The sequence below is a fragment of the Parus major genome, chromosome 2 (assembly GCF_001522545.3).
Source record: "Parus major isolate Abel chromosome 2, Parus_major1.1, whole genome shotgun sequence".
Classification (NCBI taxonomy): domain Eukaryota; kingdom Metazoa; phylum Chordata; class Aves; order Passeriformes; family Paridae; genus Parus; species Parus major.
The window spans coordinates 10,106,729-10,120,038 of record NC_031769.1 but is presented as its reverse complement, the minus strand read 5'-3'; the positions used below and the strand labels follow the sequence as shown (position 1 = coordinate 10,120,038).

The 13,310-nt window shown below is 37.4% G+C and overlaps 1 protein-coding gene across 4 annotated transcripts in view; it reads left to right on the top strand.

Moving 5' to 3' along the window:
• LARP4B (La ribonucleoprotein 4B) overlaps positions 1 to 13,310 on the top strand; it is a 55,567-nt gene that overhangs the window by 31,087 nt on the left and 11,170 nt on the right. For 3 of the 4 annotated variants that reach the window (XM_015618511.1, XM_033520397.1, XM_033520404.1), the window contains exons 5-13: positions 1,742 to 1,823; positions 2,274 to 2,410; positions 3,775 to 3,878; positions 5,687 to 5,797; positions 6,279 to 6,332; positions 6,681 to 6,890; positions 9,865 to 9,971; positions 10,458 to 10,712; positions 12,120 to 12,165. In XM_015618511.1, coding sequence (XP_015473997.1) covers positions 1,742 to 1,823; positions 2,274 to 2,410; positions 3,775 to 3,878; positions 5,687 to 5,797; positions 6,279 to 6,332; positions 6,681 to 6,890; positions 9,865 to 9,971; positions 10,458 to 10,712; positions 12,120 to 12,165 — 1,106 coding nt within the window. The remainder of the gene's footprint in view (positions 1 to 1,741; positions 1,824 to 2,273; positions 2,411 to 3,774; positions 3,879 to 5,686; positions 5,798 to 6,278; positions 6,333 to 6,680; positions 6,891 to 9,864; positions 9,972 to 10,457; positions 10,713 to 12,119; positions 12,166 to 13,310) is intronic. The other variant, XM_033520400.1, reaches the window with a different exon arrangement.

The window sequence follows — 13,310 nt, the reverse complement described above, 5'->3', positions numbered from 1 at the left end:
TATACTTGAAATGCTAAAATAAGTGACATTTTAGTCTTAACTTCTTCACATTCTTATTTAATGAACTTCCAAGATTTCAGTGCAACTGTTAATAGTAGCTGTAGTCTACACCAGATGGTATGTTTTAAGAAACTTCTGGAAACTAGCCTTGAGATTCACCATGCTTATATGTCTCACTGAATGGGACAGAAGGTCTGCAAGATGCATGTAGGATTACTATTTGAACTGAGATGAGGGATGGGAAGGAGAGGCAAATGTACTGGGTGTTTATTGAGATTCACAACAGGTCTGTTTATTGTGCTTAGCTGATTTTGTATTTAAAATTACCAGTATAGCATCCATAATAGGTGGAAATCAAGGCAGCTGAAATCAGACATAGTTGTGGCATCATCTTTGCTTGTATTTAAAAACTGAAAGTTCTCATTGACCCTTCTACTTAAGGGTACTATCAGGGAATATTAAATAATAAATAGCCAGTGAACAGAAGATTGGATTAATGGTGCCTCACGCTCTAGAAGAGAACAGTATTCTTCAGATTAATGCTGGAACTTGTCAGTATGTCTTTTATGTACCCAAAATAGTCAACTTTTAACAAGAGTCCGATAATGTTGTAAAGAGCTAAACAGCAGGTCGGGTCTGTTCCACTTGATGAATAGAGACACATGGTCACAAGTCTGAAATCTGATCTTTCAGTTTTTAGTAATTACTTTTAAAAATTCCTGTGATTTTGGTCCTTACCAAAAAGTTTTGGACAGGAGAGAGGAGACAGGGAAAGGAAATAGTGGCTAGAACGTGATACATGTATTTCTCAGGTGTTGCCGTTCTTTTCATCAGAGTAGGACACGTGAAGGACAGCATGGTGGGAGAAAATTAGAAGTTGCTTTAGGAAGAAGAAAGAGAGCTGAATAAAAGGATGAATGTTAGTGAAGGGAAGGGTATAGAGGACAATAGTTGGTATGAAATAGTTCTAAAAAGCTAATTTACATTTGCATACATATATATTTAGATGAACAATGTGCTACTAAATGTATAAATCGCTAAAGGCTGTGCAAAACTTTTAATATTTAAACACTTCTCCCACTGACACAATGAGTTTACCCTCTAATGACACTGGTACATTGTATCTAAACAAAATGGAACATGAAGTTCATGTTCCATGTGATAATTTTTAAACTTTCACATATAAGAAAGAGATTAATTTTGCCTTCTTAACCAAAAGATTGTAAATTGATTTACATATCTGTTGTTAGTAGATTGGATATCTGCTGATATTCTGTAGCTATATTTTTGAAAACCTCCTCTGAATTAATGTGTTGGTAATTTAGAGTGAGACCAGAAGCTTGGAGTGCCTCCATTGCGTTGTTCCCTTGCATTGTGTTAATCAGGGTTTTGTCAGGTAGGAGTTGGTTGCTGTCCTGAGAATAGAATACAGATCTACAAGCCAAATCACGTAAGTATTTACTTTGAAATGTGCTTTAGCTGTTCTAAAAGTGCTTCAGATTTTTATGTATTTGGGAGCAGAGGTTAACAAGTAAAGTCAGACATGGTTTCTTTTTTCTGTCTCAAATAAAAAGTGTTGCCATGCAATTTCAGCACTTGGTAACTAACATAATGAACATCCATTGAATTTGAAAATTTGTTCCTAGTTATGTAGTCAGTAATAGACGTGATGGCTTGTTTTAAATAGATATTGTGTAATATAACAGAGTTACTTTTTAATCTGAAGTATTTTAACTATTAGGTGGAAATGAACAGTTGCAGCCAGAAGGACAGGAAGATTTACGAGAATTACTGAAAAAGACACTGGAAGTCTGTTTATCTAGGTATGTATTTACCTAAATGTACCAAACTGGAGGATGACTAAGAACTTGGGATGTATGTTAATATATTTCTTAGTTGTTACTTAAAACTCAGTGGGAAAGGATGAGAATTAAAAAAAAAAAACTGCACAGAAATTTCAATGTGTTGTACTGATGTACCTCTTAAAGCTTACCTGAAACCCCTGTGCCTAGTGCATAAACTAGCAAATACATGGGTTTGAAATGAGAGTAGTTACAAGCAATTACAGATCAGGTGAATTTTTGTAATCTTTACTGGTCATAATTAAAACTGAGTAACTTAAACAATTTAGCAAGCTTTGTTTAAGCCTGTGATTTTCATTAATTAGCAAAAGTGCTGAAGGAATCTGCCTTCTACTTTGTGGTGAATTTTTGTCTCAAGTTTATTGGACAAAGTTAATCTGTGACATTTCCCTATTTTTTTTCTCCCAACAGAGAAAATCTTGCCAGTGACATGTACCTTATATCACAGATGGACAGTGATCAGTATATGCCAATAATGACAGTAGCAAACCTTGATCATGTCAAGAAACTCAGTACTGATATGGATTTGATTGTTGAAGTGCTGAGATGTAAGTAAAAGTTCCTCTGTGCTTGAAGGCATTTTGGTTATTGGTGCAGAACTATTAATCTGAATTTTTCATCTCTTCCTCCTTATTGCACTGCAGTAAAATGCCATTGTTTCTGTGTATGGCATTAAGTAACCCAAGCAGCTTAGGCTACCACAGTTATAATCACAGTTTATAGTTTAATCACAGCTACTCCATATTCTAGCTATTGAATAATGATCTGTGCAAATAAAAATTAATGATTTTAAGTTGTGGGATGTGGTGGGACAACTCACATGACTGGAGGATCATGCTGGATATCTCTAGACTGTTCTGTAAAGACAGATGGGGTAAAAAGGATGGAGGAGTCTCTCTCTCTTGAGGAGAGAGCCTTGAATGTATAGAAATCAACTGCATCAATCATGGAAGCTCTATGGAGAACCTGTGGGCCAAGACCTTGAAGGTTGTTTCTGAGGGGGATCTTAGAGTTGGCATCTGCTACTGGCCTAAACGAAGACAATAAAGCCAACAGAGCAATATTTGAGTCACTTACGAGAGCTTTGGGTCAGCCAAACCTAGTTCTTACAGTCGATTTCAATGGCTTAGGTATTTGTTGAAAGAACAATACAGCAGCTCATGTCATCCATCAAATTTCTGGAATGTGCAGAGGACTGTTTCCCCATACAAGTGTTAGATGTGCCGACCAGGAATGAGGCACTGCTGGACTCACCACTCAGAAACTAAGAAAACCTGCTTTGTAATCTCTCAGCCAGTGGAAGCCTTGGCTGCAGCAGTCACAGAACTGTGGTGTTTGGGGTCATGCTGAGCACACTGAGTATTTCTGAGGTTTTAGATTTTGCAACAGCAAACTTCAGCTTGCTCAGAGCACAGTTGGGAGGGATTCTGTGGGGAGTTTCCATGGAGGATAAAGGCACTAACTATACTACTGTGCTGGGAGTTCTCTCCTGGTATCACAAAAACATTTCATCCCCTGTAAAGGCAGGGGAAGTAGGTGAATCAAGAGACCCCCTTGGCTTAACTCTGTGCTTCTGAGTCTGCTCAAAACAAGAGAGAGGCATTCCAGAAATGGAGAAGTGGATGAATACCTGGTGAGAGCTACAAGGGCATTGCCAGGGTGTGCAGAGATGCAGTTATAAATGGAAAAGCTCTGCTCAGATTGAATTTGGCTAGAGCTACAAGTTTTGTAAAAAACTAGGAAGGGTTCTTCAGGCATGTAAATGATGAACAGAAACATTGTCTGCTTGTTTCTTATTGTTCAAAAATATTTGAAGCTCTGCATTCTAAGTCTGTGTTCACAGCATCTTTTGGAGTTCAAAGCTACTAGGTTTGCTGACAGCTAAAATGCATTCTTGTCTTTTCTCTCTTAGCGTTGCCTTTAGTTCAAGTGGATGAAAAGGGGGAAAAAGTTCGGCCAAATCAGAATCGCTGTATTGTGATTTTACGTGAAGTACCTGAATCTACTCCCATTGAAGTAAGTGTTCCCTTGTTCAGAAAAGAATACTTTTCCCTTAGGACTTGGAAGTTAGATTTCTACTAAATTTCAATGAGCACATCACATTTTTTACTGCACTTTTAGTTTCTAACAGCACTCCTTAAACTTAGTTTATTGTGTTTGTTTGGGTAAGAAATATTTTTGATAGAAGCATGCTTCTCACAGGAAGACTGTGGTAGAACCTGTGGTTCTGCAGAGGGCTGAGAAACTGATAGTGCCATCTTTGGTAGAGATACATCATTTTCTTGGACTTTGTCTTACCTATATGCACTTGGTCCTCAGATCCTTGGTTAAATAGACAAAGATGAGAGAAGATAAGTCGTAGACTAGAAAATGCCACCCTTGCACCTTGAAGCTTGTTCAAGTAAAGGAGTTAAAGCTTTGTAAATGTTTCCATAATGCTGAAGTGAGAGGTGTCAGTAAGTCACTACGGATCTCCACTGGCTTGTGGAATGAGTGCAAGACTGGAGAACTTCATTCTTAGAAAAATACTTCGTACCACTCTGCTTAAGCAGGGACTATGACTAATGGAAATATTAGAAAAAATTATGGGGTCATAATTAAACCATGCTGAATTTTCAAAAAGGAGGAGAAGGTGCTAATACTTAATGATGGATATATATTTTAATTTCTCTTCTATTAAATTTTACAAGGAAGACTTAAAGATTCTGAAAGAGTTGCTCTTCTTAGTAACCATCAATATAATGGATAATCAAATATAATTAATTGCCATACAAAAATCAGAAGTACTGCAATTTGGAAATTGATAGCAAAAAAGTAAGTGGCCTTAATAAACAGAAACGAAAAAAAATGCTAAAAGAAATTGGAGGGAAGAAGTTGGATATATGCTATGCAAATAGGTTAAAAATAGTGGCTATTTCTAGCTTTCCAAATAAAATGTAGCCTTTCAAAGACTGCCTAAATTTTAGTATTGTAGATTTTTTTTCATATTTATTTTTTTTCTGTCGTCAGTTCATCAGGTTGGATATATTAGCACTGGATGTTAACTCTTAAATGTTTGACAACAACAGAGTTCTGAAGAATCTTTCTTTTCAGAAGAGTTGGTCTCCAATGAAATGTTTTATATATTGTGTTTAAATTGGTTGGACTGGAAAAATCTAGACTTAGCTAACCAAATAGCTAATCAGCCTGTGTTTTCTGGCACAGCAGAGTCAGTCTTTATTTAAGCAGCAAAATTCCAAGATGCTGTAAGGCCTCCCAAGTTGTTGCCTTTTGATTCTGCTCACCCCAAATTTGTGACAAAACAAAAAAATATGCAAAGGAATTAAAACAAGTAAATCCAGGGTCTGTTTCTTCTTTAGAAACTAGCCATTTATGTTTGAGGGTAACATAAGCCCTGTTTCAGATACATGAATCTGTAGATATTTGAGTTAAAGCTTACCTGCAGGTTTCTGCTGAAAGGGCGGGATTTTCCTGTCCCATGCCACATGCACAGGTTTTCATGTGGCTCCATGGTTATGGGGATGGGGAGAAATAGGCATATTTCTGCACTTGATTCCAAGTTTAAATGTCTTCTGTGGTCTAAATAACTCCCAGCTAAAACTCTGTTCAGTATGGCCTTAGACAGTGCTAGTTTGAATTCCTTCCAGTGGGGAGATCGGGACGATGCTGACTCTACTGCAGGTGTTCTGAACTACGTTGTTTTGTAAGCCCAGCAGTGCTTCCTGTCTTTCTTTCTTGGAGTGTCAAGAGTTTTGCATTTTGCACTGATGTTTTCTTCTCTCCCTCCTTACCTCCCCACCTCCTTATCAAACCACTTTCCCCAGGAGGTTGAAGCACTTTTCAAAGGAGACAATTTGCCTAAGTTCATCAACTGTGAGTTTGCCTATAATGACAATTGGTTCATCACATTTGAATCAGAAGCTGATGCACAGCAGGTAACTCGGTTTTTTGAAGCGTATTAGAATGTAAAAGTAAATAAGGATGATATGAGGGTGAATCGACAGGTTGTACTACAAATGTGTAACAACTTAAAAATACCCCAAACTGTAAAAAAAGTAATTCTTCCCCTTAGGTAGTATCCAGTTTTCAGTAACAAGTAAAATTAACACTTAAGAGTTTTTTTTAATCTTGTTTACATATTCTGGCTTCCTGGCTAAAGCTATGATTTTTTTGTACTGAGAGTATTGATATTTTGGGTGACACATTGAAATGCTGCAATCTAAACCATTAGAGTTTTAATACTCCTGAAGCACTCAATGATCAGTTAAATGTTGCTAAATGCAGGTGATGTATGAGGGTTTGCTATGCTGTAACATTAGCAGATATTACAGGAATTGTTGGGCTTAGCCTGTCAAAACTTAAGTTTCCTTTATTTAAATTACGTTTGACAAATCTAACACTTTCTTTTTTTTAAAGGCTTACAGATACCTTAGAGAAGAAGTGAAGACTTTCCAAGGAAAACCAATTAAGGTAAATAGAGGTTTACAATGTTAGGAGCGAGGTGTGTGTGTATGTTCTGGGTTTTGTGGTGCTCACTGTGATTTCTAATATAAATTTAAGTGGTCCAATCTCAGCAGCCATTTGACCTGGGTTTAGAAATGTAGCACATACCACTTCACTTCTCATTTTCCTCTTTTCTGGCAGTGGTATATCCAGCCCAGCATTAGGAGGCAGGAAAGCATTCAGCTGTTGCTGCTGTCCTTGAAGGACAAAGCAGTGACTGATAAGTGTCCAGTACAAGTTTGAGAGCTGCTAGTTTGAACCATCCTGATTTAATTTGAAAGGCTGCTGTAATAAATAATCTAATCTCCTTTGCAGGCAAGGATAAAAGCAAAGGCAATAGCTATAAACACGTTTTTGCCAAAGAATGGATATAGGCCTCTGGATATGAACCTCTACACGCAGCAGCGCTACACTGCATCCTTTTACATACCTCCAGTATACAGTCCCCAGCAGCACTTCCCACTGTACAGCTTAATTGGCCCACAGACCTGGTCAGCCACACACAGCTACCTTGACCCTTCATTGGTAAGTGTCCTGATTCTGAAACAGTTGTATTCTTTTCAAAGCTGATACTATTTTCTTGCTGAGGTGTAGGGAAACACACCTAGCCTGAAGAGGGGAGTTTAAAGATTCTGGTTCTTCTTGAAAAACAGTCCTTCAAAATCCTTGCCATAGTGTGTAAGACAGATTATTTGAAAATTGTGTCTGATCTCAGAATGGAGTGTGATTCTCTTCTTAAACCTTTTAGGTATTGAGGCAGTTCTTTAGTAAAGACTTGTCAAGATGCCAAGATATCTTGCTCTTCTAGCAGGAAGTTAGGTTGTAGGGTAACATTCTGAATTGCCCTATTTGACATGTTCATAAAGCAGAGTATTTTCTGTACAATAGTAACATCTCTTTCAGCAATGAAAAGTAAAATTGCTTTTGCTAATTACAAAAATCACCTTGAAATTGCTTTTTGAATTATTTTCTTAAAGGGGCTGTTGGTGAGGCTTGAAGCTAGGGTGGTAGCAATAAATCCTTAAATACTCTAATGAGACATCTACTGTATCCTGCATGCTGCTTCCATCTTCTGCATTGTGACAGTCTCATCAGAATTGCCTTGGCCCCTTTTAGTTGGCCTTTGCTACCCTACAAATACATGGACAGTTTCCTGTAATGACTGGGAGGCTCAGGTTTCCTATCAGAAGCCTCTTTCTCCCCCTTGGAGATGCCTCTTTAGTTGTGGCTCAAAGAAATACAGGGAGCAGTGCTCAAAATTAGAAGTTCTTTAGATGTTTTTTTTGGCAGAGGATTAAAGTGTCCTTGAACAAACTTGGGCAAACATCCTCTGTACTGAACCACAGCTAATTAAAAAGTTAGTGTGCTAAACACTTCACACACAAGGAAGGCAACCAGAGCCCTTGCAGGGGGAGGCTTTCTGTGGGAGGGAATGAAGAATGTGGAGGAGACAAGGTACCACAATGAGCAGTGTTGTTCCAGGAGAAAGCTGTCTTGTTAAGCAGCAATGAATTTGAATCTGCCTGTAGATAAAACTAAGACTGACTATTGCACTGTCTTGCTCTGGGATACGGAAGGAGCTGGATGGGAATGGTATCAAAGACACAAGTTAATAAGCCACAGGTTCAAGCACAGCATACATACTGTGTATCTACCTTATGTTATCCTGTAACTTCTTGTATTCAAGAAAGCTTACTAGCCCTGTCCTTTGGGGAAGCCATGAGTTTGCCAGCAATAAAGACCTCATACTTTTCTCAGTCAAAACAGGAAATCAACTGTCTGCACTTTGCTTTTCACTATTTTGCAGTGTATTGTCATTGGTTAGCTGCATTTTATGTACATGACTGTAACGTGATGTTTCTTGATTCTTTTGTAGGAAGAGCTATATTTGAATAGAAATCACTTGAGGAGAACAGGGACCATGAGGAACCATGACACAGCAATAATTTTCATGAGACAGGGTTGCAGTTTGCATGTAGAGACTTGTGTGAAAATACAGCAAAGTTTCTCTATTCTGCTTCAACATAAACACTACTTTCTATCATCACTAATTTGAGATTGAATACCCCAGTAGTGTGGGCATACCATTTTAGTTCTGAAATTTCAATGTGACAGCACATGAACTCAGGATTCTAAAATTACCTCATTCTTCATCATGTACTTAATAGTATTTGAGAAAAGATCTAGTTTTCCTATTCGGGGGAAAAAAATAAAAAATGAAAGGAAAGTATGTTTGAACCAGTTGACTTCTTTTGATATTATTGGAAAATGGGAAAAAAATATTTTTTACCTCCAAAAGGATCACACATCATAAAGAAAGAGGAATTGAATATTGCTAGGGTCCTAATATGTTCAGCATCTTCTCCTTTTTCAGGTTCAATGGTTACTATCTTTGATGCAATTTTGCAGCATTCATGTTGTAACTCTTAAACCAGAAACCACTTCAAAGCATTATTTTGATGAAACATTGTTCCTCGAGGTGCTTTGTTACAAGATTTTTTTTTAATGGCCTTTTTGTGAAGCCTGAGGTAGCGTTTGCTGTCGTGCATGCTGGGTTAGGTTAGCAGTAGTTTAATATGACAGATTTGGGGTTAAATTTTGTTTTCTATTGATTAGTGATTTAACTTGCACAAGAAATCTCTTTCAAGTTGGATTATGGCTTTATAGCAAATGGTCTTAATCCCAGCTGTTTCTCAACATTTAGTAGAATGTAGAAAGAGTCTTGTTCATTCTGAACTGTAGTTATTTTCAGGGGGAGAAGACAAGCAAGCATTTGCTGGTGCTAACAGTAACATTTCTTAAATGAAACTCACACATTTAAATAAAAATGAGAAAAGTGTGCTAGTGAGGTTGGAGAAATTGCTTTGAACATGCTTCAGGTTTAGAGGCATCTTGTTATTACAAGACATTGGTCTTCACCCATCCCAGAAAATGTTTTGCTAATGTTTCTTCAGACAACAAGAGTGTTTCACGTGTAGAATTAGATGTGAAGATCTGAAAAGCTTCAGAGTTCCATTTAACATCCACTTATTCTTTAGGCTTTATTTAGATGTCATATGGAAGTAGAATGAGGAACTAAAAATTTGGAGTTTTTTTTAGGAAGGAGTTCACATAAAATCAGAAGAGAAACAATTACATGCCATGTAGATTAGAGGCTCTGATAAAGAAGTATCTCGGTACTCCCAAGACGTGCGTAGTATGATGTGAAATAGGAGGGGAGCTATTCAACTTACAGCCAAGAATTTTGGCTTGATGTTTTTCAATCCCCTTGAACTACCGTAAATTGGATATGTACAGTGACTGGCTTCTCAGACCAGCAGAATCTTGGGGTTTTTTCAGAAATTTTGTAACTTAGCTACAAGATACTAAGCAGATGCTCTATTGCTGTTTGAGACAATCTTTTGAGTACTGTCCTGCACAGAATGACATAAAATATGGAGTTAAGAAAAGTAATACTCAGTTTGTTTATAATGATGAGCATGTGATACCATTTTTTTAGGTAACACCATTTCCAAATACTGGGTTTATCAATGGGTTCACATCTCCAACCTTTAAGCCTGCTGCTTCTCCGCTGACAACGCTCAGACAATATCCTCCCAGGAACAGGCAAGTTCATCTATCTTTTAACAATGCTGTTGTATTATCTAGCACATGGGGTTTTCATCTGCTTATTTTAGTAACACCAGCTAACTTGAGAATACTTGTGAAACTGAACCTGGTGCCAAAGGTGAGGCCAAAGGGCAGATGGTGCTCCTGATGTTAATGAATGTAGTGTTTCAAAATGTAAAGGGACAGTCTGAAAGCTGAGAACTTGTCTGTTCTGTGATTTAGGGTATTCAGCTGAAATATTCTGAAAGATGAAATGTCATCAGCAGGATTATTCATATAGTAAAGGTCTAGTTGAAAACAGACAGGGAAAAGGTTAATTTTGATAATTCACATGACCTGTTACAATGAATGTTGATCATTCTTATAAATGAAATAAGTGATAAAGGACTGAAGATCTTGCTCCTTCTGAATTCTGTGAATAGGCTTAGGCCTCAGAAGATCTCTGATAGTGCGCGTATGTTGAAATGACTTTTGAATTTATAGGAATCCTAGCAAGTCACATATACGACATACAATACCCAGTGCAGAAAGGGGACCTGGGCTTCTAGACAGTCCTACAATATTCAACTTTTCTGCTGATCGTTTAATCAATGGCGTCAGGAGTCCACAGACGCGGCAGCCGGGACAAAGCAGGACACGGGTGCAGAGTGCTACCACCAGTTACACCAAGAGGGAAGTGGGAACTGGGCGGATGGAACAGACCAGCGTTGACTCGTCCCCTGGATTAGGGAGAGGAAGGTGAGTGTACTCCGTAGTTGTCCTCTGAACAGCCAAGTACTGCTGCTTCTGAACGACTCTGTTTAGTACAGGTGTGGTATTGTTACTGTTCTCAATACTGATACAAACTCAGGCTCTCTCCTCACACCTAAAATCTTGCAAAGTACTTCACAGAAAGTTAAATACAGAACAAAGCAAAACAGACTTTCCTACTGGATGAAAATCATTATTGGCAGCTGATGAACAACTTCGATCTATAAGATCTAATCCTCTATCCTTTCTTCATCCGGTGCAAGAAAGTTTTTGTATATTATTTGTTTGACTTTATTGAAAAAGTTCTGCCCAATTCCATTGTTCAGCATTGTAGATTGTACACCTGAACATGTATTAGCATTCTTAACTTTTTCAGTTGAAGGATCAGAATTTTTACCAAATTTGGCATACACAACAGCAAAGATGATGGATTGGTATGGAGGGAGGAAAAACAACTATAGGCAACTAAGGAAACTATTGTTATGTTGTTTTAAAAGCAACCAAACAAAAACCACAACCAACTACCAGGGGAGCTGAAAACTGGCATATTTATAAATACAGTTTTAATAAGTGCTTCATGAAAATATTATGTGGCTTTGATAGTGGCTGTATTTATGACTCCAAGTAAATCACATTTTGAGTGACTTACTGAATTGGAAGATAACTCAAGTGTTTTGCAGATGATCCTATTTTAGACTCATATCATTTCAAAATTAAATGGGTATTTTGTGCAAGGGTTGTAATACTTTCCTAAATCTAATTTACCAAATTGTGTTATAACTAATGGACGAAAGTGTTATTAAGAACTCAGGAAATAAGATTGCTCAAACTATAGACTACAAAAATGTACAGGAATATTCAGTACTTAAAATTGTATTTTGTTGTTTCTGTATTGAATACATTTAGAATTATAAAAGTCAAACAGACTTAGAAAATATATTGAAACTGAATTAGAATTCAATGCAAATTTTATGAGTGCTGCATGGAGGGCTTTACCTGAAGCAGGGCTGGAGGCAAAATGCTGAAAATGTTTTGAAGGAGTCTTACCTGGATTGAAAATAGTTAGCTGAATTTGAGAAGTTACATTGGCATACAAAAATTCCTAACCCCCTTATTTAGGTACTGTAATGTTTTGTCTAGTCCTTATATGTAATCTCTACTGAGATGGTTTTAACACAGGAATTACTTATTGCATATTCTTACACTGATTTGCATAAGAGCTGTACCTTTATTTTAATGACAGCTTGTTAGGAATTTTTCCCTAAAACTTTTCTTCATGACCTGTGTAGAATGAAGATGGATGAAATAGCAATTTGAATTAATTTCTCCTGTTTTCACTAACTGCTTTCTGTCCATTTATAGGCAAGGTTTTCATATCTGCATTCTTTCCCTTAGGAAAAACTCCTATGGCTACCGAAAGAAAAGGGAGGACAAGTTTACAGTGAGTGTTTATGATCTTATTTGTCTCTAATAAAAGCAGGGTAACAAGGCAATAGCGTGGAAATTACATGGAGTAGCTGGCAAAGTAAGTTACTGCAGAAGCAATTGTACATCACGATTGATTAAAGACAGCAGCTCATTAGTCACATGAGTTTACTGCATTTGGGTATCAGAGAAGATTTTCCATTAATGCAGAAGTTAGGGAAAAGTTAAAATTACTCTTAAGGTAGTGAAATTACTCTTATAGTAATTTCCATCTCAGTTTTTGTCAACATGCCAGTGTTCACATTCAGGAATAGGTAAACAGCTGAAGCTCAAAATACTTGATACTTCATTGTCAGTCATTGTGATGGTGAAGAACATTTTATAGATCCTTGTGGCATAATGTGTGGCAGAAATTTGTTGTGATGTGGTCAGTTCATTTTCTTAAATGCCTTTTCAAGTGCCACTTGGTAAGGGTATGCTAACACTCTTATAATGGTGTGGTTTTGGGAAACTGACATTCAAGGTTAATACCAAAGTGCAATTGATACTTAAAAAGGCTGCACCAGGTATAGAAGACAAAAACCATGTTTTTGTAGGATTTAAGTCTTGATGTGATAAAACCAATCATTCTTTGCAATTCACTTTCGCCAGACATGGCATATTCATGAAGTTGAACCAGGTTATTTCCTTATTTGTGTTGTAATTGTAAAGTAACACTACTGCATGAGCCATAACACTTTCCTAAAGGTCTGGAATCACTGCACATATGTGTTTGTGGTTCCTGCTGTTGAGCAGCCTGAGTGAACTTAAAGGAGCAGAAAATTTTAGCAAGTGATTCCTTCCTTTTGTTTGTGTTTAGCTCTCATCAAACTTCCCAGATTGCATGTAGGATTCCCAGTGCTTCTTCCTTTTGCCCTTTTAAAGCTGCTTGAATTTTCACAGTGAAGTTTTCATATTAACTTTTTTCTGTATTTAAAAGAACAAGGAAGTGGTACAGGTTAGGTGTGAGTGACTGGAGTGAAAGGATTGCTTTGGATGCCTCTCTGAGTAAAGCAGCACTTCTGACATGGCTGACTGCAAAGATTATTTGAATTTTGAATGTAAAAACTGGTAGATGTGACTTCGGACATGGACAGTTCCCTTCTATCAGCACCAGGCTGT